Below are 27,943 nucleotides of genomic sequence, written 5' to 3'. Positions count from 1 at the left end.
TGATACCAGGAGTAAAAATCCAGCCAGAATTTAATACGTACCATAAATTCCTCGTGCCACCTCTTCGAACATCATATTCTCCTGATACCAGGAGTAAAATTTAGCCAGAATTTGATACGTACCTTAAATTCCTCGTGCCACCTCCTCGTATATCATGTTCTCCTGATACCAGGAGTAAAATTTAGCCAGAATTTGATACGCAACATTGCGGAAGTTTCGGGAGAATCGATTTGCAACATTGTTGGCTTTGCAACATTGTGGAAGTTTCGGGAGAAGCGATTTGCAACATTGTTGGCTTTGCAACATTGTGGAAGTTCCGGGAGAAGCGATTCGCAACATTGTTGGGTTTGCAACATTGTTGAAGTTTCGGGAGAAGCGATTCACAACTTTATTGGGTTTGCAGAGTGTTGAAGTTTCGGGAGAAGCGATTCGCAACATTGTTGGGTTTGCAACATTGTTGAAGTTTTGAGAATTCCGAAATGTACCGAAAATTACCCCCTTGAATTAGGCAACCTGACTGACAGACAGAAATTAATAGGAAACATTCTAGAAATTGAAGAGAAATAAAGGGAACTGTCTAGAGCCCTTAGGAGTAGTTAAGAGATATTATGGCGGCGGGGTGGGGAGAGGGGGGGGGAGGTGTTATGGGGTGTTTGGAGACGATAGAGAGTGTTTGAAGGTGTTAGAGGGTGGTAGGAGTTGTTAGTGTGTATTGGGAGCTGTCAGGAAATGTCTGGAAGTGTAAAGGAGATGATAGATTGTGTTAGAAGGACGAGACGTGATTTCTACGATCTCGATCTTGATCTGAAAGAATGTCGAAACATGCATATCAATCCAGAATGTTTCGACAGTTCAAAATGTGCAAACAATCTCGGAATATATTACTAAAGAATTGAATATCAACACTTATAATACACACTTTTGTTTTATTAGAAACGATATACAATTTTTGTAGTTCTTAGATTATACGGGTGTAATGTATTTTCATTTATTTAAAAAACTAGGTATTAGACAATTATTAGTGAACAAATCGGCAATTATTAGTTGAATTATGGTAGCCAGAGTGTTAAATTACATTTATATGAAGAGAAAAGCGCGCCATCTCTCGGCGAACCTCTTAAGTTTGTCGTGAAATAGTTCTCGCCTCCTGACATTAGATGGCGCTACATTTTTGGTATTCTTATTTATTTAAAAAACTAGGCATTGGACAATTATTATTGTACTATTCGGCGATCATTAGTTGAATTATGGGACTTACAGTGTATAAGTACATTTATATGAAGAGAAAAGCAGGGAATTCGAGTTTTGAATATTTCCATTTTAGTGGCGCCATCTAGCGGTGTTTGGTCGGAACTATTTCACGACAAACTTGAGCGGTTCCCCGAGAGATGGCGCCACATGTTTCGTTAATTTTAATTATTTAAATAACTTGACATCAATCAAGTATTAGTGTACAAATCAACAATGAGATGTTGAATTATGATAATTATGATGTAAAATCACATTTATACACAGAGAAAAGTTTTGTAATTTATGTTTTTGAACAGAACGGCCGCTAGATGGCGATACCAAACGTGTGTCCATTAACTGGCGTTTGTGCTTCTATATATGTATAGCAAAATATGAATGCAATGAATGTTATTAATAATAAACCATATTATTTAACAATGATGGTACTACTAGTTTCTCTGGGGCAATGATGCATCCCATTCATTACTTAAGGCTGATTGATTAGTATAATCTTTTGATATGGTCGAGTTAAAAAAAAAATGCTTCGGTTACAAAGGATTAATTAAACATTATTCAATACTAAAAAAAAATTATTCTATCATGAATGAAACATAATTATAAGGGTTTATTTATTACGAACATTTTTGCAACATGGAAAATCAGTAAAATAACTTTGCACCGATAATAGAACTGAATAGAACTTCATAAAAAGGGGACGAAGAAATTCGCGAGGAAGTTATAAAGGATAATGCCCATCTCCTGTCGAGGAAACTTATCAGCTTCCTCGTATTATATCATCGTTACGTGTTGTTTGGCTGAAGTTCTCGGTGGCCTCCTAGAATATAAGCGGGCCGTACATATGCTACCATCGAGGAGGAAGCAAAAAAGACGTTTCAGGTTCGACGGGGATGCGTAAGCGTACAGACGGCAGACGTAGATGGCGAAATATTCGACTTTTTTCACAACACAAGACACTGTCACTCGGGTGTCAGACGATCCAGACGATCGACACGGTGTTGCGCGTGTCACGGTCATCGCAACCCCGTTAACACGATCACGGTTCCTCGACCGAATTACTACTTTTCGCGATGCACACTTTTCGATAGCTTTGCAGGTCAAATTTAGGTATAAATAAAACGTTGGTAAGTTCAGTGTTAATCATCGATACGAGCGTTATCGATACTCCGATAAATCTGCTCTAAGAAAGGAATAATTAAGTTCAAATGATTGTGCCACTAACTAAATATAAAATGGGATTTTTAAAGAAAGGGAACGTATGCTTTTAAATCGATCATTTACTTGGTCGATTTGTGAAACGAGCACAAAGAGGACGTATTTTTCCAAGATTTACCCCCCTCCACCCTCTGCGGGCATTACGGAAATTCGCGAGATAAACAAGGCGTCTACTGTCCACGGTACATCAGCAAAAAAAGGATCTTTGTGCTCATGACAGCAACCGAGTAGCATATGCCGCGGAAGTTAGTCCTATGACCAAGACCAGGGCTGTCGCAACGCCTTCAACGCCCCCTTACAATTTATAACTGAATTGGCACCACTCTTCTTATTCGTTATTATTTTTTTAACGTATTATACAAAATGTAGTAAGGTTTATAAAGTTTGGTGCTATTAAACCTTTAACTGAATAAAAATTTAAAAAAAATAATAATCTATCCAAAGATTCTACATTTCAATTCTTCTGAAAGAAAAGTATAGGGTGTTCCAAAAATGTTGTAACACATTGAAAGGGGTGGTTCGGGAGGTGATTTGAAACAACTTTTTCCTTAGCGAAAATGTTGTCGGAGGCTTCGTTAAGGAGATATTAACGGAAAACACTGACCAATCAGAGCGCGCGTATACCGTTGGAGCGGCCGTGGTAGCGTAGGCTACGAGCTAAGCGGCCGCGTCAATGGCCTTCGATGCACGTCGAGTCGCTTGTTTGCGTACAAGCGCGGCCGCTTAGCACACAGCCTTCGCTACCGCGGCCGCTCCAACGGTATCCGCGCGCTCTGATTGGTCAGTGTTTTCCGTTAATATCTCCTCAACGAAGCCTCGGACAACATTTTCGCTAAGGAAAAAGTTGTTTCAAATCACCTCCCGAACCACCTCTTTCAATGTGTTACAACATTTTTGGGACACCTTGTATAAATAAACGGTTGCCTGGTCTTATAAAATTCGTACATTTTGTATCGAACCGTTTTTTCGTTATAGATCTCATGGAACTCTACAGAAAACATATAGAAAGTTTCTCACTAAAGCGAAAACTCAATTTTTCAGAACTAAAGTAATGATTTTTCTAAGATTTTCCAAGGGTGTCTCAGTCTATAAAAATTATTTTCTACTTCCTCGGTGAAAATTAAGCATATTTCGTTAATTAACACGTAGGAGCAACACGTATTATTTATGAGAAAAAATGCCTTAAGCATCTCGCGCAAATATTGGATCGATGCTGTCGCTAGATCATTCTAATGTGTGAGCGTGCGCGCGCATCGAAGATCGACGAAGAAACGTACGGTGGGGTGGAAGAGGAGAATTCAAAAGGAAGAAACGAGATGCGCATAGAAAGGTGCAGAGAAGAAAACGCCGGCACCGGGAAACTAAACGTTTCAATAGACGCTGAGCGCTCGTGCGGCGCGCTGGCAACAAAACAGAGTTTCCTGTACGTTTCGTTGGCGATATTTCGAATCGGTGAAAAGGACTCGCTCGAGGTCCGCTGTGATATTCAACGCTCTAATAGAAGAAAGAAGATGTCCCGATTAATCGATCTACGCGCGTGCTTTTTCCTGCTGCTGGCCATCCAATTGGACCAATACTTCCCCTGGAACCGAGGTGAAACTTCGCATTGCTATTTTTTCGGATTACCTATAATATGACCAATCGCACGACGAATGTGGTTTAGGCAAATAGCGAACCTCTTTGCCGGCAAACTAACGCGTACAATACGAGGGTCGTCTGTTTTCTCGGAATCGGTAATTGAAGATAGACTCGGTAGGTATATCGTGCTGCATCTTCGAAGCGAGTGATGCGACAATTAGCAGCGAGCATTTTAGATGTCAATTAATACTTGAGAAATAATGCAAATGTTGTCGTATTTATAATTATTCACTCTTCTAACGTTCTCTTTCACAGTAATAATTACTTTGTTACGTCCAACTGTAGTATTAAAAAATCAAAGCACTGCTACCTCAGATTAACGCGTATTTGTATTACCCGAAAAGCATTGCGTAGTTTTCCAATGGAACAACGATGCATACGTGCTCATTTCACTCTTATCATTGAACAAATCACGAGTTTCCTTTTAACTGCTCGACGTGTATACTCCTTACTGATTTATAGAGGGTTCTATTCAAACACTGTATAGCAAGTATACAAGCACCGTCTTCGTTCCTCGAACTAAAGCAAACCTTATCTTTAAAGAAACCAGAAATTTTTAATTCATAATTTTCCAGTTAAATCTGTCTTTTTTTTTTTTAATTTCGAGATAAGAGAACGCATTCGACGAGTACCTTGAAACGCTTAAATTGAAACAATATTCCGAGATAATATAGGACGCAATAATTAAGGACGCGTAATTATGCAACTAATCGAAGATGAAACAGTTTTTCTTTTTTTTTTTTTTAGAGAAACGAAATGTATGTTTTTTTAAACCGAATATTGGCATTTGTCCGGTAAAGTAATTTAGCGACGTTGAATGTTTGATTCAATTAATGGCGTTACACAAATAAAACGTTTCACAAATGAAACATTCAATGATTTATGGATCAACTGAATTTTACAGGATCACTCATTCAATACCTTACGTGGACGTATCTAATTGATGCGATTGAAAACGTTTAACGATACAATAGAATTAAATCGTTCGAATCGACTATTCTTTGTGTCCTATGGACCGCATTATATCCAAATTACGTCACGTGATAATATTCTAAGAAGTTTTAGTCTTACGTACAGCGTGTAGCACAAATAACGTATAAAAGAAATAAATTAATGAAAGGATAACGAAAAAATAGTGGCGTTACCCTGTCAAGTTTTCACCAAGTTGTCCCTGTTGTTTCTGTTATCAGTTTCTCAGCTGTCCTTGGTGGCTGCAGGGTCGAGTAAGCGAAGAATCAAATCCCTCCTGCTCCATCATTTTTCCTACCGTTTACTCGTGAATTTGTACAAAACCCTTGCCATCTATCTACATTGTTAGAACACAGTTTGCTAAATTTTGTCTGGCTAGCCTGTTATCGTAGCATTCGACGCGACAACAGGAAGCATTTCACAACGGACTTTAATTCTGTCGGGAGCTCGGAAAAATGGTGTGCAGATAAGAGATAATTCTGTCGGTACACCTTTAGCTCTCGAACGTAACACTGTATCGTTGTTTCCTCGTTTTCAGTCGTCTTCTGGAAACTTTCAAAGGGACGAATTACTTAATTTTGTTAAACTTAACTGTAACATAACAACGAATAATCAGAGAATAACAAGATTTGATCGTAATTACATTTTTTTTCCAGGTGCCATACTGATCGAGGGGATAATGGAGGCCCAGTTTGAGAAATGCTGCGAGCTCGGGACTTCGTGGGCCAGGGAAGGGCTCGGTTGCGAGAAGTTCGCGGGACCTGTGCCCGGTGTGCCGACAGTGGAGCAAGGTCTCTGCTTGGAGGCTGTGGACATTTGCTGTGTGAGAGAGTATCACGAGCGGCAATGCCAGAAAGGGAAAGCGGATGCACGTGCTGGTTTAGCATGTGTTAAGTCTGGCGCTAAAACCAGACGCCTGGGACCCGGCGATTATCATCGCGACTGTTGCGAGGGCTGTAAATTAGGTAACTGGACCAAAGGGTGCAATGATCTTTATAGAACTGGGTTCAGTACCAGAATGATAAAGAAACTTCGTTAATAAAAATTAGGTAAAGTCATCTGCGAGGAGTGAAACGAAACCATTATGCTCCCTTTGTTGTATATACTAAATGATACGTAAATATTTTTACTTAACACGTTCACGACGGCGTGTACCACCGGTGGCTCACGCTTGCATGTCCCATCTGGCGGCGTGTACCACCGGTGGCTCACGCTTGTACGCCCCATCTGGCGGCGTGTACCACCGGTGGCTCACGCTTGTACGCCCCATCTGGCGGCGTGTACCACCGGTGGCTCACGCTTGTACGCCCCATCTGGCGGCGTGTACCACCGGTGGCTCACGCTTGCATGTCCCATCTGGCGGCGTGTACCACCGGTGGCTCACGCTTGCATGTCCCATCTGGCGGCGTGTACCACCGGTGGCTCACGCTTGTACGCCCCATCTGGCGGCGTGTACCACCGGTGGCTCACGCTTGCATGTCCCATCAGGCGACGTTTACCACCATCGATTCTAACATTTAACGTAATTATGGCATTTTAGGTATCCTGGCTGGATCTATGGGCCAGGAGTGCGCTTTCAAAAGATTCACCTTTGGTATTCCATGGGATCCAGCGTTTCTGGAGTGTTGTTACGAAGCATCGCCGAGCACCACGACAACGTTCACTTCGGATTCTACGAATGGAACTTCACCGAGCCAAAGTACCGATGCTTCTTCTTCGTCGGGAACGCAGGAATCATCGAATCCGACATCGTTCTCGCCGTCGGTTCCTACGCCTCGTAAGAGATTATCGTTGAAATAAAATTTGTAAAAATTATACTCCTTTTTTTTTAAATTTTTTTTTCTCTTTTTAACTTTCAGCTTTGGATGACATTTGCCAGCTCATGAAAGGATTATGCTCCGACATCTGCGTTCCCACGCCAGGATCTTACTATTGCAAGTGCCGCGAAGGTTTCACTTTACTGGAAGATGAGAAAACTTGCAGACAAAACCTACCGGTTGACAGGTATATATTTTTTCTATCGATATTCAGTGAATATTTATTCTGATTAAAGATAATCGCACGAAAGGAGCCTGCATTTTTAAATGATCAATTATTTTTCAAGTGCAACACCTTCAAAGTATTTGAAAAGTTCTTCAAAATGTGTACGATTAGTATCGATTTGTTTTGTTTATTTATTCCGGTGTGGTAATTATAAGATGTTTTATTGTCCAGGTGTAAATCGACAAACCCTTGCGAGCAACGTTGCACGGATAATGGAGTCGCGGTGATATGTAGCTGCAATCCTGGTTACGTCCTAGCGAACGATGGACGTTCTTGCATTCCCAGATCATCGGATAGGGAAAAAAGCACAAGGCCAGACGAAGGGAGTGACTTGTCACCAGTTTGTCCGAACGGTTACCGATATAACGCTACCAGACAGGTTTGTGACGGTAAGTCTCGAATCTAATTTGTAATTTGCTAATTTCTGAAGAGATCACTGCCTCTTCAAATGTACACACGTAAATACACTGTACATAGTGCATGTTAATGATTCATATTATTAATATTATGCATTTGATCGGACTCCACGAAATGAACATTTGTATCGTACGTTTACTTATTTCGAATGCTTGAGATCACCATTCTGTTTCAAAAACTTGTCGACGTTGCTGAACATCTTTTTATTTTTCTATAATTCTCGAGCTTTATTTTATACTCGCTTGATGGAACGAGCTTTGTCACGAGCTTTGTTCTACATATGTTGCGTCCTGACAATTTTGTCTTGTAACTTCGCTTCTGTCCACCGTGACTTCTGTTGGCATTGTGTATCCCACTGCATAGACGTGAACGAGTGCACGGAAAAGGGCTTGTGTTCTGGTCGATGTGAAAACACTATAGGCTCCTACGTGTGCTCCTCGAAAGATCCCAGGGACACACCGTACGAAGAATGCCCTGTTGGGTACCAATGGGATCCTGCTACTAAGCTCTGCACAGGTATACTTTCAAATTCCTTAATTCGTCCTAATGTAATTACAGTGAATTAATTCAAATGACGTTCACAGATATCGACGAATGCGTGATACTATCAGAACCATGTCCCGGTGAGAAAAAGTTTTGCGTCAATACGCAGGGTAGTTTCAATTGCCTCGAAATGAAGGGAATAAAATCTTGTCCAGCTGGATTTAAATTTGATAAATTATCGCAACAGTGTAAAGGTACGTATTATATGTATAATTGCTGCAAGCAGTTGATTTTCGAAATTGTAGAATTTAATAGTCGATATAATTACACTTTGCTAAACGATGCTTGATCTTTCTAACTTTTCGTTGGTAGATGTAAACGAATGCGCAGAAGGAATTCACAGTTGTCTCGACGGCTCGGAAGAGTGTCGAAATACCGAGGGTGCTTACGAGTGCGATGTAAAATGCAGGAAAGGATTCACCTATAGTATCAATTTGGGTACTTGCATCGGTAAATGTTCATTTGTAAAATTATTACGCGATCGAACAAAGTTCACCTTTAGTCTCTTTTAGTTTTAAGGTAGCCGCATCGGTAATAAATTATTTCTCCTTTTTTATGTATTACATTTTTCCTGTAGGTATATCCATGCATGAGTATTTTCGTAATTGGAAATTATCTTTCGTATCTTAACACGTGAATCTGTGTTGATCCAGCATGTATTGTATTCCTTTGTGCATGTAAGTAAATGTATTTCCTTTGCTTGACTCCTGCAATAATACGTGTATCGTTTCTAGACGTGGATGAATGCATCGAGTTGAATAATCCTTGTTCGGGACGAAACGCCACGTGTAAAAACACGATAGGTAGCTACGAATGCGCATCGTTTTCGAATAATTCGTTGCCCTTCCCTTCGGTTGATCAGACGGAACTATCAACGTGTCCTGCGGGATACAAGACGACGAACAATTCTACAGAATCATGCGTCGACGTTGACGAATGCAAAGAGCGGTTGCACTCGTGCGACGCGGACGAAAAGTGTGTCAATGAAATTGGTAGCTACAGGTATGTTTCCTGAAACGAATGACGAGACAAAACTTATTTATATTTACGGTTGATTCATAGGGCGCTTAGTTCCGAAAATGAAAATTGAAATATTAGAAGTTCGTTGCAAGAATTGAATTTGAAGAAAAAGGTCTTGCAGGTTTTCCATTTTTATCTCTGAAACTAAAGGTCGTATAAATAAACTGTAAATATAAAAAAGTTTCGTTTTGTCATTCTCTACAAGGTGATATTTTTTTTAAACTCGATTGTTCGACTGTTTCTTTCTTTCTTTTTTTCTTTTTTTTTGACCAGGTGTGAATTATCTTACGAAGGGAGGAGGTTGGATGGAAAAGACGGTGCTTATAATGATTTCTCGTACAAGAGAGAACACGAACCGCAAATTGGAATTTCTCCGACAGCGGTTGCTCCAACTGCTAATGTAACGGTTATTTGCGAATCAGGATTCTTTTTTGATCGACAAATCCAAGATTGCATTGGTAAAGACAAATATTGAGAAACGCCTTAAACATTTTACATTCCCATTGAAATATCTGTGTATTGTTATAATATACACTCACCTATTATTACTTTGATGCGAATTAAGAAATTTTATAGATATCGACGAGTGCAACGATGGTTTGTCAAACTGTGGAATTGGCGAACAGTGCGTAAATTTTGAAGGTGGATACAGATGTTCACCGGCGTGTCCACCAGGATTCCAGCCACCCAATAATACCGATTATATGACCAGTATCGACGTCTCCTGTAAAGATATAAACGAGTGTGTACTTGGGTTACATTCTTGCAACGCAACGACCCATTACTGCGTTAATACAAATGGTTCCTACCGTTGCCAGCCATTCGTACGAACGACGACAACTACGACCACCAAACCGAAGTACGATTCAAAATATAATAAACTACAGGTATGATCGATTGGAAGAGTATTCGTTTCCTGACCAACCATCCCGATATACTTCAAATATTCCGGACGACTCGATATAACTAGTACAGATGAAAGGATTAAATGAAATGAATTTTTCCAGAACATCGCCCCCTTCTTGTACGTGGAGCCCTGCAAACGCGGATACGCGAGAGACTTGGTAACAGGTGAATGCATGGACGTCGACGAATGTGTCTCGGGACCAGGTTGTCGGGACCACGAACAGTGTCACAATACTCCAGGTGGTTACGAGTGTTCGCCACTCTGCACCACTGGCTGGTACTTCAGTCCAACGACTAAGGGTTGCCAAGACGTCGACGAATGTCTCCTGGGCAGACACGATTGCCCTCAGGGCACTCACAGATGCGTAAACACGAACGGTTCTTACATCTGCGAGTTGATACCGCCGTGCAACAGCGGCTTCAAGCGTTCTTTCGCTGGCAGCTGCATCGATATCGACGAGTGCTCGGAAAACACGCATACATGTCGATTGGAATTGCACCAGTATTGCGTGAATAGAAACGGCAGCTTCGAGTGCCTCACGAGGCTACCATCCTGCGAGTTTGGATACGAGTACTCTCTAGCTGCCAGACGATGCGTAGATATCGACGAGTGTAGCACGGGTCAATACAAGTGCGACTCGAAATATTCGGAAAAATGCATCAACCTACCTGGCACTTACAAGTATGCTATACTAATTTAATAGTTACACATTATCAGAATTTGTTATTATTAAGGGGACCAGAAAGTAATGTCGTTTCTGTGAATGTCAATACTTGTTTATCATATATCAGCTCATTGTACACCAGTTGATTTTTATCGATCAGATATTGAAAATTTGCACACTAGATAACAAATGGTTGTTGATAACGAGGGCGATTACATAATTGATTAAAAATAAAAACTTGTTATAAATTTATTTGTTTGAATTTAATGTAAAAGATGCGACATTACTTTCTGGTCCCCCAATAACAAGGAGAAAAGTGGTATGGTTTCTAATTATGTCAATGTCCGTTTAGATGCGAAAGGCTTGCAACGTTTGGACGTCAGCGTCAGAAACCAGCCTGCCCTTCCGGTTTTAGGTATCACCCTCGATTAAGAAGATGCACAGGTACACGAGTTTCAGTTGTTATACCTATATTAACCAACTTTAATGTATAAGAAATATCAAACTAAGGAAACATTTTTCAACTTCACAGGTTTTGTAAACTGTTTCTTAATAATTTATAACATTTTTTCAGAATGAAAGTCACAAATAAATTTATCTGAACGTGTAATGCTTGACGTTTCTAACAGTATAGTATGTCAGACGTTTCAAGGCTACACGTTCTTTGGTTTTAGCATTAAGTGTTTATGTGCATGCGAATTTGTTCTGGTTCTATGTAGCCGCTGTTTCTCTAGTTCACTGTGGTATAACGCGACTTCTAACGTGCCTTGTTACATTGTGCATTGCTTTAGCGTAAATAATGAGAACTCGATGCGACATTGCAGTATAATTATGCTGTAATATCAACTCTTAATTGCAACCAAGATAAAAGTAAGGTATTTCTTACGGTAATGCAAACATCCACCGATATAGATGTGCAGGTAGCATGTTACTCGTGAATAGGATCCGTGAAACCATCGTAAGGCCGCTCACTAAATATGAATTAATATTTAATAGATGTAGACGAATGCGCGGAGGGTTTGGACTCTTGCAAAGGCGAAGTTTGTTACAATCAGCCAGGTGGTTACAGCTGCGCCAAGCTCCCGACACCAGCCACTAGAACACCACCAGCGACAGCAAACCAGATGTGCGCCGGTGGTAGCAGATTCGTCAGGAATCGGGGTTGCGTCGACATCGACGAATGCCGTGAAGTGGAAGACGTGTGTACCAGCAACGAGCAGTGCGTTAATACAATGGGAGGCTATACTTGCAATTGCAAGACTGGTTTCAAACGCGACAATTTGACTCAAGCTTGCGTGGACATCAACGAGTGTCAAATTCAGGTAAAAAGCCTAAGGGGAGCTATTTAGGAAACTCACTTATGCAATATAATCCTTAAGCAGGTTCAGGGTCGAGACAGTTCAGATAATAGAGGTCTACTAGCTATCTCCTCTTGAGCCCCTTCACCATGGACCTCCACCCTAAAATGATAGAGATGTTTTCTGTTATAGGAAGATAGTTGTTTGCCAACGCAAAGATGCGACAATACCATAGGAAGTTACACCTGTACGCGATTTTTACCATGCGGTACGGGATACACTTTAAACGCCGCGACGGAGATCTGCGAAGACGACGACGAGTGTAGCCTTGGTACCCACGACTGCGGAGACGGGTATCATTGCAGGAACACACTGGGCTCGTATCGATGCGATCGCAATCCACGTACACCGGTTGCACAGCCTCGAATAGGAGCTCCAACGCTGGCGATCACCACAACGACACCGTCCCCCGTCACGCCTCCCTTGTTGACAACTCAATGGCCAACTATTTGTCCGCGCGGATTCGAGCTTGCTCCTGGAAACAAGTGCTTAGACATAGACGAGTGCAAGCTGAATCCGAATCTTTGTGGCAGAACTACCCAGCGATGCATCAACACCATTGGATCTTACAAGTATACATGATGCTATAAAACTTATGAGAATTTGTTAACGTAAATGGCTCATATGTCTTTTTCAATTTAAAGTCATTGTAGTGATTTGATAACTAAATTTTAGGTGCACATCGAGAGTAATATGTAGCAATGGATATACCCTGGACCCCGTGTCAGGACAGTATTGCATAGACGTGGACGAATGCGCGGATGGTAGCCACGAGTGCTCTCCAGATCAAACCTGCGAGAACAGATTGGGTGGGTACGTTTGCGTGTGTCCGTCGGGACACGTCAATGGACCGAACAAGGACTGCGTTGACATCGACGAGTGCAGCATTTACGGCAACGTCTGCGGATCAAACAGTCGTTGCGAGAACACGGCTGGCTCCTACAGATGTATCTGCGAAAGTGGCTTTGAAAACGCTGCTGGTTACAATGATGTTTGTCGAGTAAGTCGAGTCAGCTTTAGATTAACATATGCTGAAGTAGAAGATTCTTTCTTAAATTACAGTCTGTTCCTAAACAGACCAGTAAATAAAGTGTTAACATAAAACTACTTTTAAAAAATCCTTCTTTTTATATTGACAAAATTACCACTGTCCTGATACTTTCTATATTGAAAATTCTAGGATGTCGACGAGTGCCAGCGAATCCCTGGTTTGTGTCAGCACATGTGCACAAATGTTCCTGGTAGCTACAGATGCAGTTGCAGGCGTGGATTCAGGCTGAACCCCGACAATCGTTCCTGTACGGACGTTGACGAATGCACAGAGTTTAAAAGCCATAACCTGTGCGTAGGAATTTGCGAGAATACGCCTGGTAGCTATGCTTGCAAATGTCCAGATGGTTACAGACTTGGACTCAGTGGACGTACTTGCGAAGGTACGTTTTTTTAAACGTAGTTAAATTTAATTCTCATATATGTAGGCAAATATATGTACTATATATGTATTTGTTTCTCGCGAAGGTAAACCATGTCTTTGCCACGAGTGATTTCGATAATGTACCCTATGTTTCAGAAATATTTGTACGATTGGTTCAGTTTTGCTTCTTATAGCGTAAATCTTCTGTACGCAAAATATATTTGTAGAATGCAGATTCAAGTAACAAAGCATTAACGCGATGTACGCACCATGTTAGCACCGTTCTAGTTTATTAACGCGCGTTCCGGCTCCATTATCTTGCAATTATGTAGTATAATCTGTACTTGACCTAGTTTCAAAGATCTGGTCCACCAGCTGAATCGTAAATTATATCTGTGCGCTCTTGAATTCCTCGTGACCGCAAAACGCGCAACATCGTTAGTCGTCGTTCATTCAAATACGATTAATCTTTTATCGATTTTAAGATATCGACGAATGTAGCACGGGAAATGCGTGCAGAGGATCCGATGAGATTTGTCACAATACTAGAGGTGGCTTTCGATGTAACAAAATAAACTGTCCAGCAGGGTATCACAGAGATCACGAAAGAAAAAAGTAGGTGCCAGATTCCTATTGACAAACAATTTCTACTACTCTACTTAGATATGAACTTAATCACAATTTTTGTTTTCATAAAAGTTCCATAAAAAAGCAAATCAAATAAACAATTTGTGTAATGAAATATTAAAATTTTAGCCGATGCGTGCGAACGTGGCCTTGTTCAGCCCAAGACACAGCTTGCCATTCATCGCCGCTCCATTATTCGTACAACTTCATCACTCTCGTCAGCATGTTCCCAATAGCGCCCAATAGACCGGAAGAGATATTCAAGATGAAAGGATACCATCCAGCAGGTTCTGTGATCCAATTCAGTATGGCGTTTGTAGATGTACGCGCTCCACCTGGTGTACAACGTGCCACCGAATCGTGTTTTGCATTAAGAAGACCTGCGCCGTCTCAAGCTGTGTTAGTAATGACAAGAAGCATACAAGGTCCTCAAGAAATCGAGCTCGACCTCAGCATGGAGGTGTATCACAACACGGTCTTTGCAGCAAGCGCGGTAGCTAAAATCCTTATTTACGTGTCTCAGTACGAATTTTAACAACTTTTGTAAGAGAAGCAGGGCGTCGATTCAAAATATACGATAGCTTCCGAAACAAGGACTCTTTTCAAGGTGGTTCAGTTAAAAAATGATAACAGTTCAGATCGTCTCATGGATCAACTTTGGAAACTTAAAATTTACATCTTTAATACACATCTGTATGAAATATGGGTTCGATTATAAATGATCTAGTAAGACTGTAAAACAATTTGTACAATACAGATCGAAACCAAAAATGAATGGAAAGTAAATTGATAAGTGTGGAGTAACATATTTTTCTATTTCGGCAAACTTGCCCGTTTAGTACCAAAACGATATGCGGTAGAAGAAGAGCGGGCGCTTCAAGATTTAAATACATAACAATTAAAAATTGTTTAATCTTGTTAAATCATCAAATTGGGATTAATAAAAAAATGTATTAAAAATATTTAAATATTGCATATTGATTATGAATGCTATGAAACATTGTGTTAAGTATTATTGTTATAAATTTTTAATGTAAATCATTGCTAGTGTCCATCACGATGACTCTTACGGTAATTTCAAATAATAATATGAAAACGTTATGTAAATGTTAGAGAAATAAAGTTATATTTACTCAGGCTTATGTTACAGTTGAACTAATAACAGCACATGAAGATTTCTTTCAATGAATTTCTGTACCATTAACGTAGATGGTTTTCACATTCTATTTCTGCGGGTCGCGAGAATCGTACGCTGTGCCTAAATTATAACGCGTTGCTTGCATTGGAACAAAATTGCATAATTACGTATACTTGTTTCACTTTTATATCATTTTCAGGTATTTTTATCGTGGTTTGTCCTTAAACGGTAATGTATAGTAAATCTCGCAAAATATTATTTCGCTTCGATCGCATTCTTATTTTGTTGACATGGAATAATCGCCGTGTTTCATAAACACACAACAAATCCGTTTTATGAACGAAAGGATTAAATATGCATATACATGTATATGTACACTAAATACACGTATCGATATATGGTCAAAAGCTAATATTGTTATTCCTATTTAATTTTAATCGAACTGATCTATAAAAAATTACCAATAACAATACTAATAATAGTAACAACAAACGCACTTATAATAAAAATGATGACGACGACGATGATGATAATAATAATAATAATAATAATAATAATAATAATAATAATAAACAGTGTTATCTAATGTAACAACCTAGACACAGCAACAACGCGTTACTGCAGTGTAAACTAATGGCAGTGATACCCTTTTCGCTCTAATCCTATCAAAGCGATAAAAGAGCATGACTAGGATTACTAAGGATTTTTAGACCTCTGAGTCGAGGAGAGAAATACACGTAGAATCTGTAAAAATTTAAAACAAAAATTTTAATTGTATTATTATAAAATTATGTACCTTCAAAATTTCGAAGCGAAGTTCAAAGTCCTTCTTTGTTATTATGGATTATGAATGCAACTCACGACTATGACTCCAACTCATCGGGATCACTCGTCGTTTACTATAAGTACACTGTGATTCGGAGTCATCACTGGATCGGACGAAAACTTCGGCATGATATACGGTCATTAAATAGAAAATGCAGAAACGAAAACGTTCAAAAGCAGTTTTAAATATAAGTCTGTATTATAACGATTTCCAAGTTAAATGAAATATAATTCATTTAGTAAAAATGAGTGTATTGACCACGTTTAGATGAGAACGTGACATGTGGCTCCGAAATGATACAAAAATAAATAAACTTGGCGAGACTTAATACCTAATCCGCGCTTTCCTAATTCCTAGTATTTCACCGCAGAGGCGTAAAACTAGCGTCACCTTCGAACAATTATGTATCGAACCGTATCAAAAAACATGAAAACGGCATGAACGAGATATCTATCTACATATATACATCGCGTACACTATTACGTATTGCCAGCTAGTGAGATATACCGTATTTCGTGTTTCTTCCATACGAGAGTGCAATCTATCGACTCATTTTTCTCAAAAATAGAGATCAGTAGAGATCTATTGGAACAGTGAAACGTTTTGGCCAGGGTTTTGGCGACTTGAACCACTGTGGCGACGAGTCGTTCAATCGGGTCATTTTCGAATACAGATTTGAAGCTTTCCTCAAATTCTTTGTTTCGGTTCGGGAATACTTTCGACACCCTTATTCGGCCGTAGCCTTCATCGAAGTACAGATCAGCGTAGAAAGTATAAATTACGATATTTTTAAATACTACATGGAAGAATTCTTAGGTATACGAGATGCCTAAATCGAGTGTACACTCGAGAAAATAAAAATTGTCTGTCATGGAAGAGTGAATGGATTAATTTAAACGATTACGCGCCACGATCATTACGGGGAAAACAATTAGTGTGCGTTATGTCGCTTGTAAGCCAATTCAATTGGTCCACTTAACGTTACGTTTCCACTGTCGTGTACGTACGTACATATATCAAACGATAGATGTAATTTGGTATAATTTACGACAAGGCCGTCCAATTGGTACCCTCAGTTTTCTTTGCTATTTCATAAGTATTTTTCTCTTTTCAACGATTAGCTCTCAAGAAATAAGACTTTCGTAAAACATCGAAAATCTAGATTTACGATACAGGAAGATTCTTGTTCCATACAGGCACTTAGATTACGGATGCTTGGCATTTTGTTTTTAAATGTTTTCTCTAGTAAGTCTTGTAAGTTTGTTTTCCTTGGTGAAAGTTTCTTTTCGAAGCATACGTTCACCTTTTTTTTTATGTTATTCGAGTACTTTTTCGTCTTACTAAGTACTTTACTTTACTACTGTAATTGAATATTAACGTAATTTGTCATTGCTTCCGCTTTTGTATGTTTTGTTTTGCTTAGTCTTAATCATGCCTAATGTAATACCTTATTATATAATAACAATATTGTTCCTGGGCGTAAAGTTGGACAGCCCTGATCTAACTTTTTACAAAGGTAAGCATATTATCACGATAACGTGTCATCTATGTGAAATTAAATATCCTTTATAATAACAATAAAAATATTTCAAAAGCATACTGCCTTTTCTCTTGCCTTTTTTCACTAGACTGTTTATAAAACATTTCAGAAACAGAAACGATGTAAAACAGTGGCTCTTAATCGTAAAATTACTATCGGCGATGATTACCTACTTATCGATTTTCTTTAATAACATATAAAACGTAATGTATCACAAGTTCGTTATACTTTGTAAAAGAAATAATTGATCAGAAGATCTGAATATGGCGTACTTGACATTTCCATCAGTTTATTCGACGATGTCTTTTATTCGGCTGCACCCAGAACATTCCAAATTTGGTCATATCTATATATTGAATGAGCAAAGCGTAATTACTGATAAGTGACAACGTTTTCGATTCAATATACATATATGACACATGTACGATACAATTCGATACTATTTTATTTCTTTCATTTTATTATATAAAAATATTTACTGCGATGCAAAATTAGTACTGTAGGAGTGCACGAAAAATAAGACGTGGGTTCGAATCTCGGTGCTTTATTTTACGTGCGGTATCCTACGGTACTTATTATCTTTAGACATCTTTTTATTAATACTACATAGTAAAATACGTTATTAAGTGCATATTATATAATATATACATTTCCGTAGTATTTGCTAAATGCTTTTAATAACTTACGATCTCTTTAAGGTAGAAACGGAATTGTTGCAAAATAATTATTATACATATAAATATCTTTTTTGCCTAATGCAAAACCTCGAATACGGGAGATCTAATATTTCCAGGCAATGAATGTTTTTGTAATAATTCGATAATAATATTTATATACGTATTATCGTAAAAATTAAGTTAATATACCTGTATAATTCAAAGTTTCACCTATGCATCTCTAAAACGTCAAAATGCACATAATAAGATAATGTGGTAAATTTTTAACAATTACGTTAATATAAATATGATAAATCCTGTACTTTTATACGTTACGATATAACAAAGTTTATACATCAAAGTGGTAATCATTTAAAAATTTAGATTGAAAGAAAATAGCTTTTTTTTATATTATCAAGTTCAACAAATTGTATAGATACTTTTTGATCAAGTAAAGAAATAGGTTATGTTGTACGAATGCAGCTAACAAAAGACACATTTTTACATCGAACAAACCTCAACCTTTCGCCAAGCAGCGTACCTTGTGGTGTGTCATCGATGGTCAAGCAATCGTGTTATTGTGCATTTCTGCAAATTCTCTACATACCTTGCATACGTAATACAAACGTTGGTAGAGGTCAGTCGTACAACCAAAATCTCGTAAATCGTTTAACCAGTAAGAAGAGGTATGCCTACTAGTGTCGATGTACGTTATCAAGTATCCTCTGCTAGGTGATTCCTGGGAAACAACTAGTTTCGTGTGATCGTCGAAGAAGTTCACTTGTAAGAGAGGTACCGTCAGTTCCATTACGATGGTTTTGTCCGTTCTCAGCCATCTTCTCATTCGTGGTATGCAAACATTTTTCGGTTGCTTCGAAACCATTCGGTGTTCCTTAATTTCACCACCTTGAACAAATTGGATTTGTTTACATAAAAAAAAAGTCAAGGATATTGAAATCTACATTATGCGAAACAAAATAAATTCATGATACGATTGCACTATAATACTACAATTGGATTTAGAATATGTTAACGAAACTGTTATAAAGATGAAATGTTTAAAATTATATAGAGCTATTTTTGCGACAATTAATCTATGGTGTATGCAATTTACCTTCGGTCATGTAGTTATCCATATATTGCGTGAAATGTTGAAGCAACTCGAGCTTTTTCTGCAGAGTAGCTGGAACATCTTCTTCTTTATGGTACCTCGTTACTTCGTCCTCGGTGGTCATATACTCCACTCTTCTTTGCAAATAAGATCAAATTTTTATACTAATTAACCAGAACTATACCGACTGAAAAAAAAAGAGTATTTGAAAAAGATACTGACCTCCTATCGTGTGTGTAACTAATTTTCGTATTGTCGTTGAAGAGAACGCCAACAGATTTATCAGACAGTTGAAAACTTAGGCCGTATTTGTTAGAGTAATCGATCCACTTGGTGATAAAAAGAGGCACAACGTCCTCCGCGGTTGGCGGATTTTGCAACATGTTTTTATGTTTCATCTCGTTGATGCACGTTTCCAGTGCTCGGTGCATCAACACGCTCTGCGCAACGTATCCCATCTTTTTGTGATCAGGACAGAGAACGCTACTCAATCGTTGTCTGAATTTCGGAACTTTTGGAAACCTTTTAGCTAGCCAGCTGATCACTTTCATAGCTTTTCGCAAACTTTTCTGAGATCGGTTGGTATGCTGCTGCTGCGGCTGCTGAGATTGTTGTATGTGGATGGTTTGTTGCTGGTACCGATGCGATATTTCTTGCGCTAGTATGTTTGGCCAAGCCTGAAAGCATGCAAACAAATATTTGTGTTAACGTGTAAATGTGTAAATGGGAGACATGGACATTTTATGATAGGGGTAAACGAATGGAAATATACCTGATTTTTATTGAATTTCTGATTTCTAGATGCGGTGGAGGTGATTGAAGGCAACGACATGGGATCAATTATCGAAGCGTGTGGCATTTCGTAGCAACAGGTATGAGGTAAAGAAACTGGTACGTATTCCTTGGTGAGATAAGCGTGTTCCTTCACCCTTTCCAAAGACGGCCTGAGCTCAGGATTCGGTTGCAAGAGCCATCTCACGAGATCCTGTCCACTCGGACTTGCCATCGTGTCGTCGACTTCTCGATAATGATTGTTACATATCCTAGTATAAGTTTCCGCCAATGTCGCGGTATCGAAAGGCGGATGCCCTACCAGCAAGGCATAAAGTATGCATCCCAGCGCCCAAACATCCGCTTCGTAACTGTACGCTTGCTTATACAACACTTCCGGTGCGATGTAATTCGGTGTTCCGCATATTGTCCTGTGCATACAAATCGAGCGTCACAATTTTCTGTTTATTTATACAGTATTATACACGTGGGTATTAAACACATCTATATCTACACTAATATTCTAAAGAGGTACAATTTTGTTGTATGTAGGGGAGTAATCTCTAGAAGTACCGAACCGATTCTAAGTGCAAAGGGTTGAAGAGAAATAGAAGAAAGACTTACACTCGTCTCCGCTGATCGCCAAGCCTTGTCGCCAGTCCAAAGTCGCCGATCTTGACGATCATGCGATCTGACAGGAGCATGTTCCCTGGCTTCAAATCTCGATGAACGACTTTCTGGGAGTGAATATACGCGACTCCTGTTACCATTTGATTCATGTAATAGCGGGCTTCCGGCTCCGTGACTTTGCCACGGTACCTCAGCACGTGCATCAAACTCTGTCAAACAGAAATTACAGCTTTCGTTTACACGTGGCATTTAAAAAATAAAAAAAAAAAAAAAATCAAATATGTATACATCGACCTACAAATGACCTCGTGGGGAGTTACTTCGATAGAATCGCGTTCAACCTAATCTGCTCGACGCTTTCCAAGCTGCTCTCTCTACAAGACTCAACGGTTTCAAAAGCATCGAATCCTTTTTTTTTTCAATATTGCACAAGAAAGGAATTTCTGTTCGAAAGTGAACGTATTATCCGGCAAAGGTTGGAGAGAAACGAGGATCGAAGCGGTATTCTGGCGGTTTGAACGAGGTATAAATTCTTGCACGGTCGGATGTAAGCTAGGGTCCTTTGAGCGAGATCTAGCTGATCTTTCCGACGAAGTTCCTCGGAAGAAGGAGGCTTTATCTGAACGAACAGGTACGAACAGGCGAACTTGTCTCATTCTTCGAATACAACGGGGATCGGGGCTGGCTCGAACGGAGAAGGTTGGGAAATTCTTGTCAGCGTATAGAGAGAATGTACCGTAGGAAACTGTGCGAGAAGGTAGGTACGGGCTACGGGCTACGGGGTATGGGGTATGGGACATACGATACCTTTCGAGGACAGGCTTCCAGAAGCATGTATACGTTAAGGTTATCCTCGAAATAGTGATGCATCTTGACAACGTTCACGTGATTCAGCTCTTTCTGGATCATTATCTCACGTGCGATCTACAAGGAATAGATCAATATTATTCTCGCGGGCTTCGAGGCCACCTGAAAAAACTTAAAACGATTACTTTAATGACCATCTTTCTGCGATTTGTTTAGGTAATATTACGGACAGGGTCGAGTGACTTATCCGAGACAATGGAAGGATAAATTTGTAATTAATCGAAGGGTTACTTTTAGTAAGAACGATATGACGTTCGAATGAAATAAAACAACAATCATTTATGATAAAAGATGCTTTCTGTTCTAATTTTTAAATGTAACGTATTTCCGAAGACAGGGAAGGGGCAACGAATGAAATTCTTACTTTTTATGAAATAAAGAATTGTTCAATAAGAACAGTAATACAATTATACGCGGAATTTTGTTCAAAGGGATCGATTTTTGCGACAATTGCAACATTGGCGAAAAGTTGGGTCGATAGATTGAATTCACCGTTGAAAAATAAACAAAACTTTGTAATCGATGTATACAAACCTTCTGCATATGGATTTTTTGCATTCGATTTTTCGGAATCATTTTGCAAGCGTATTGGTTTCCATTGCTAACATCGGTCATCAGGTAAACCCTCGCGAACCCACCCTGAAAACAAAGCAATAACATACTTAACATATTTAACATTTAGCATAAGCAATAACATATTTGTTTCGTAGTAGTAGCAGTAGTGGTAGTAGCCATCGATCATTCGATCGACGTTTCTACCGATCGAAACACAACCTTCCTTCATACATAGCCTAGGATTCAAGTTATATCGGTCCGAGGATTTTCGTGACTGATTATAATTATCTTTGATTTTAGACCTTATGCAATGCTAACGTAAACACGCTTATCGTGTATATTTGTAAGCAAACTATATATTATATGTAACTCGTGAAAGAAACTTTCGGGACAACCTAATACATATCGAAAGGAACGATAAGAAAATAATATTTTCGAGAGAAAGATATTACAATAAATTTGTCTAAACGAGGATTCTCAAACTAGGTTCTACAATTTCTCTCGCAGCATCAGTTTCTTTCTGTTCGATGACAAGTGAAAGGTTCCCTTCTTCGGGAATGCTTGCTTTCATTCTTCAACCACCTTTGAATTATCGTTTATTACCTCGCCACGGTACGTTTTACGGACGTTCCAGTAAAAAAACTATTTCCACGACATTCTGCGTTCTTTCCTCGGGTTTTGCGATTCACGTTTCGCCCTCGCTGAATACTTTTACTGGAACGAATCGTATTCATTTCCATTACGTTCGACTCTTCGTTTTGCATTCGGATAATCAATTTGGATGGTGGCTTCGAACAAAACCAGCCAAGTCATGGTCCAACCTCTTAATCTTGAATTCTTTAAAACAGTAACCGATACATTCTAGGAACGAAATAGTTCCAACAGTTCTAATAGCAACTTTATAATTTTCTTTCTAAAATGTACCCAGAGTTCTTGTTTATCGTCTTATCGCAAAGACCAAAGAAGATGGCGAATACTGATACATAATGTTCCATCTTTGGATTTACTATTTCCATCACTTTTATCTATTAACACGACATTGTCAAGTTTCAGAATTACTATTCTATTCCGCTATTTAGTTTCATAGTAAAAAGCTTCGTCATCCACGTGTGGGTAACGTGTTAGTCGTAAAGATCTTTGTGGATGCGAATTGTATAATACAACAGGATCAAACGGAGGGAACTAATGGAGCTCGTAATGCGATAGCTCGTAAATACACGCGACAACGTCGGTGTTTTCTCGGTTTAAAAAGGGTGACTGCATTTGGCGGGCCGATTGCCAAAATAACTCGTTCGAAAATATCCCGCGATCATTGCGAAAACTTCGCTTGTCGCAGCTGTGACGTCACGCGATCAAAGACAGAAGGTTATCCAATTATCAAAAAACTGCAGACCCGTAGGCTCGTTTCTCGTCACGCTGACGTAATTCAGAAGTCACGATTTCCTGCGAAACGAATGAAAACGGTTCGAGGTAGAAGAGGATAAAGGTGGATGTAGGATAAAGGTGGATGTAGGATAAAGGTGGATGTAGGATAAAGGTGGACGTAGGATAAAGGTGGGTTTTATGAAATTTCCTGAAGAATTCGGAAGCTAGGATGATTCAAGGTTTTCAGGCCACGGATGAGACAGACTTCGTAGTGTTATGCCTGACGCATCATCTCCGTCCTTGTGAAAGTGTGACATCGCATTACATTTTCGACTGATAGCAAATGTTTTGGTAACGTCACTTTGGGTGAGTCACATAGACTAGTGACGAACGCATAGAACCTTAGAAATGATAAGAATGCAATCTCGTCTTCTGATCTATTGCTTTTTTTTTTTTGTATTCTCGTTCGTAGCTGATACAATAAGCTCGAGTTGTGCCAAAGGAATATTGTGATTGTCCGTGGTTAAGTAAGTAATGTGTATGGACAGGCAAATAAGTTTATGGAGCGATGCCAATTGCGAAAATTACAATTGGTTTCCCCCAAACACCTGCTCTTTCCGCATACTTTTCATTTAATTCGTTAGCTCGAGACGTTTGTTGATTATTAACGATTACAAGCTCAGCCGGCGACGCGCGTCAGTCCTCGATCGCTGCCAGAAAATGAATCGTTCCGACGACTAGTCGACTTTTTATCCGACTACGTCAAACCTTAGCAGACTTGGCGACGGGGAAAGAATTTTAGAAGCATCTCGTGCACTCTGTGTTAGCATAGTAGGCGTGGATACACACTGTAGCCACAGTTTCACATTTCAAACGGTGAAAACGGTCGTAGTAAACTTTTCCTAATATATCAAAAATTATATTAAAAAAGAAATAAAATTGAAACATATCGAGCATCGAGTCACCCCGAATAATAACTGCGAACAGTGACTACGCGTAAATGTAATATCAATTAGAAAAAGCGAACGGACGGTAAACGGACTGGTTTCTCTACAATCGAATCTTTATTATCGAAGGTACACGCATACCATAGAAACCGGTCGCGGTCATTTTCTCCTCGAAGCCGGTGCATATAAGCGTCGATCAGTGTCTAAAATTTGTGCAACCACCGATCAGGAACGGGATTTCGAGGCAAAAGGGCTTCGCGTGACATACTCGTCGCCCTAGAAATCGAGCGAAGCTAACCAATCTTGATGTTTCCTTTACGTAACGTAGGCAACAAATCGCCCGTTAATGCCTGTATTACAGTGTATTGTTTATTAGAGGGTTTGTAATTGCTGATTTATACCAGTTAATAATCTAAGAAATTATTCTTTTTGTAGTACATCATGTTCACGCCGTGTTTCTTGTCACAGGACGGCGCGGTAGTACGCGCCATCTGATAGACACGCGAGCGTGAACCACCGGTGGTAATCACTCATAGTACTGGAGAAAAATACCATATTATTTGATGTTCCACATTAATTCTGAAACTTGATAAATAATGGACTGTATTTCGAGGAGCTTCTTAATTCTTTTGTTTGAACCGCGAGCTTCAAAGAGCTAAACGGTATGCAACGATGGTTAATTACCATAAAAGGTGTGCGAATACCAGAAAGCTCAGCTTCCCAAGCAACTCGGATTGTCAACTGTATAGATACGTTGGATAAAGGAGACTTCTTCTAGAGCATCGATCCTAATAATCAATAAGAAGAGTTTGTCCAATTGGGGCAGTTATTTATACTACCGCCAGCATGAACTGCTTCGTTAATAGTGGAGAACCTCGACCCATTATTTTCAACGTCCTATTTTTATCCGAGTTGTCGACGCTTCCTTTGAGCCTAACCTTTCATCTTTCGTTGATTTACCTTATATGCGCTATGCGCAACGCAGCCAACCCTTGTATAACGCGGATGTTTTGGTGCGGGTAAAAACCGCGAGGACTTCAAACAGAAATGCGATTCATTTTTGTTATCGAACTAAATATTGGGTCGTCCGGAAAGTCCATGTCGATTTTTGGTAGGTGGTACAGGTCTGAATATATCGAAGTGATTGAAAACAAATAGCATCCATACATCCCTTAAAAGGTGGAAAGGTTGTGGAACAAAATGGCACCTATGTAATTCAATAAATATGTATTAAAATTCAAACGTGTTTTTTTTTTAATGTTTCTTAGAAATTGTCACGAATTTTCTGAACAACCTAATACAATATTTAGATCCAATTAATTCTACAGAATCCCGCGTAGAATCTAAATGATACGCGCTATAAAAACAGAAAAGATAAGAATGCACCAGCTACGAACACGATGCATTTTCTATCCGAAGACAATACATCGCCAGTTCGCGTTCAAAGTCGGAAATAACGAGTCGCATGGTAGGAGCATTGAGCGTCACTCTTCCGAGAAGAATGATAAAGAACGATTAGAGGCGAGAAATCCTTAAGTGATCAAGATACGGTAAAACCGTAGTTAACGACGTAAAAGGATGCAACGATGTCGCGTCCACGAGAGTTTACGTTATCTATTTTAACTTGCCTCGTCACTGGTGCAATTTAAACAATCATTTTCAGACGTAACAACGTTGCGCGAATCGTTCTTTGAAAAATATGCGAGATAGCGGATCCTCTCGATGGAGAAGTGCCTTTCTACGAACAAGGATCACGTTGATTACAAGTACGTACAAAGTAATCAATCGGTGTAACTAGATTTATACTGAAATTATTCCAGAAAGTGCGGTAAGAGAATTATTAAATAAAATATTTCGCTCGATGAGAGGTTCGAGGGAAGAGGCGACTATGGTTACCATGGTATGTTATTGCCCTCACTTTTACCTATATAGTAGCTAGCAACAGGTCAGGTTCCCTCACACTTTTCCCTCGCATTGTCAATTGCAGCGAAGGCTACATGGCTACAGGAATGAGGGGGCAGCAGGTACCACACACCACACCGCGTGGAACAGTGCATAATCGTCGAGTTCCTTGCAAACGATGGGTTGCAGCCGTTTTAAACGCGTTTCAAAGACAGTCTTGCGTAATTAGTTTTGAGAAAAGTTGGTATAAAGTAACTGGTACGAACCACTCGACTGTTACACGTAGAAATTAATTCTGTGCCTTTATGGTTTAAGCAGAAATACTTTCAAGTCGTTTTGTTATGTTAGAGTACCAACCTTAAGCTAATCTACATTACAATGAACTTAAATAATAACCTATGCGAGTCTTAACTTAATAACCATTACAGTGCAAGACGATCCTCATATCTATACATATGTACGACGTGTAATAGTCATCAAATTTCACCTTTTGTTGTTCTTCTAATGGACTGTAAGTGTAATGGACTGTAAAAGTCTCAACCTGATGGCTATTAGACGCAATATATTATTGGGTTGTCCGGAAAGTTCGTGCCTATTTTTAAGAAAAATTCAAAGGCATATTTGAATTTTGATTTATATTTATTGAATTATATATGTACCATTTTCTTCTACAACCTTTCCACCTGTTAAGGAATGTACACATATTTGTTTATTCTTACTCTTCTACAGTTATTGCAACTACTCGTCGTACTTGTAATCTGTCGAGCAAACTTCGTTGGCTAATGAACTTCGAACGTCTAGATAAATTGTAATGGCCACCAGGTCGAGACATAGGTTATCTACTCTACCTATATAGAGGCGGATCCGTGGAAATTAAGTCGCGAACTCGGAAGATTTGTATTATTTTATCTCGCGAGAGAGAAGCGACTCCTCAATTTAGCCAAGCGTTGTTGGTAAAATTGTTAAACGAAGGCGAGGAAAAAGCATGGCGTGGAAGTAAATTATCTGAAAAAACTGAATTCAACGCATTCTATCGTACAATCTACCGTCACCCGGAGAGAATGACAAAGAGCTGCAAATATAGCCACCTTTAGTTACGCGGAGGGAATTTCTCTTCCATCAAGACGAGTCGAGACAGCGGTGCGCCAAAGAAACATCCCGAGATGCGGCGAGACTGCAATTTGGAAATCATGCATCGTTGCCCTGTTAAATTTGCAATTTTTTTTTTTAACGCTTTTTTATTTTAACGCAAACTTACAAGGACAGATGGAAGCGCGAGGTGCGATGGCGACGACAATGAAAACGCACTTAAAGCACGTTTAATTGGACGATACACATTTGTTAAAATATTCTCTTTGTATAGTTGAAAGCACAGAATGAATTCCCAAGGAAGCACGACCTACGAAATTAATTTAATAGGCACGAGGAATTCCGTCCTGCATAGAAATGATGAGAACCGTGTATATTGTGCATGTGAACCGCCTATGGAAGAAAAAAAGGAAAGAAAAGGATACGGAGGAAGAGAGAGAGAGAGAGAGAGAGAGAGAGAGAGAGAGAGAGAGAGAGAGAGAG

At 39.4% G+C, this 27,943-nt stretch overlaps 2 protein-coding genes and 1 long non-coding RNA gene across 6 annotated transcripts in view; 2 read left to right on the top strand and 1 right to left on the bottom strand.

The window, feature by feature from the left end:
* The first annotated feature begins 3,379 nt into the window (after positions 1-3,379).
* On the top strand, positions 3,380-15,201 carry LOC128879268 (fibrillin-2-like). Its single transcript, XM_054128253.1, has 19 exons — positions 3,380-4,056; positions 5,727-6,035; positions 6,611-6,847; positions 6,930-7,074; positions 7,285-7,502; positions 7,894-8,046; positions 8,115-8,267; positions 8,386-8,523; positions 8,808-9,075; positions 9,367-9,551; positions 9,670-9,980; positions 10,101-10,681; positions 11,017-11,108; positions 11,661-11,986; positions 12,155-12,594; positions 12,698-13,022; positions 13,203-13,455; positions 13,922-14,051; positions 14,193-15,201. The coding sequence occupies exons 1-19, from the start codon at positions 3,696-3,698 to the stop codon at positions 14,596-14,598; spliced, it is 5,031 nt and encodes a 1,676-aa protein (XP_053984228.1). The 5' UTR covers positions 3,380-3,695; the 3' UTR covers positions 14,599-15,201.
* Positions 9,794-27,943, bottom strand: part of LOC128879266 (serine/threonine-protein kinase PLK1-like) — a 23,021-nt gene continuing 4,871 nt past the window's right edge. Inside the window, exons 2-9 of one of the 4 annotated variants that reach the window (XM_054128252.1) lie at positions 22,137-22,241; positions 21,543-21,659; positions 20,730-20,944; positions 20,107-20,536; positions 19,557-20,011; positions 19,338-19,471; positions 18,831-19,129; positions 9,794-9,817 (exon numbers count right to left, since the gene is read on the bottom strand). In XM_054128252.1, coding sequence (XP_053984227.1) covers positions 9,794-9,817; positions 18,831-19,129; positions 19,338-19,471; positions 19,557-20,011; positions 20,107-20,536; positions 20,730-20,944; positions 21,543-21,659; positions 22,137-22,241 — 1,779 coding nt within the window. The other 3 variants (XM_054128249.1, XM_054128251.1, XM_054128250.1) reach the window with 3 other exon arrangements.
* LOC128879269 (uncharacterized) lies at positions 25,798-27,894 on the top strand. The gene is made up of 3 exons (XR_008457591.1): positions 25,798-26,235; positions 26,290-26,369; positions 26,457-27,894. It is a non-coding gene; the product is annotated as an uncharacterized LOC128879269 (long non-coding RNA).

Source organism: Hylaeus volcanicus, chromosome 7 (genome assembly GCF_026283585.1).
Source record: "Hylaeus volcanicus isolate JK05 chromosome 7, UHH_iyHylVolc1.0_haploid, whole genome shotgun sequence".
Lineage (NCBI taxonomy): Eukaryota > Metazoa > Arthropoda > Insecta > Hymenoptera > Colletidae > Hylaeus > Hylaeus volcanicus.
The sequence above is the reverse complement of the archived record's forward strand: the minus strand, read 5'-3'. Positions and strand labels throughout refer to the sequence as shown.

Coding starts and splice junctions, on each gene's coding strand:
- LOC128879268 (XM_054128253.1), top strand. CDS start 3,696: ATGTGTGAGCGTGCGCGCGCATCGAAGATCGACGAAGAAACGTACGGT. Junction 9,076..9,366: donor AATGAAATTGGTAGCTACAG/GTATGTTTCCTG, acceptor TTTTTTGACCAG/GTGTGAATTATCTTACGAAG. Junction 13,023..13,202: donor GTTACAATGATGTTTGTCGA/GTAAGTCGAGTC, acceptor TGAAAATTCTAG/GATGTCGACGAGTGCCAGCG.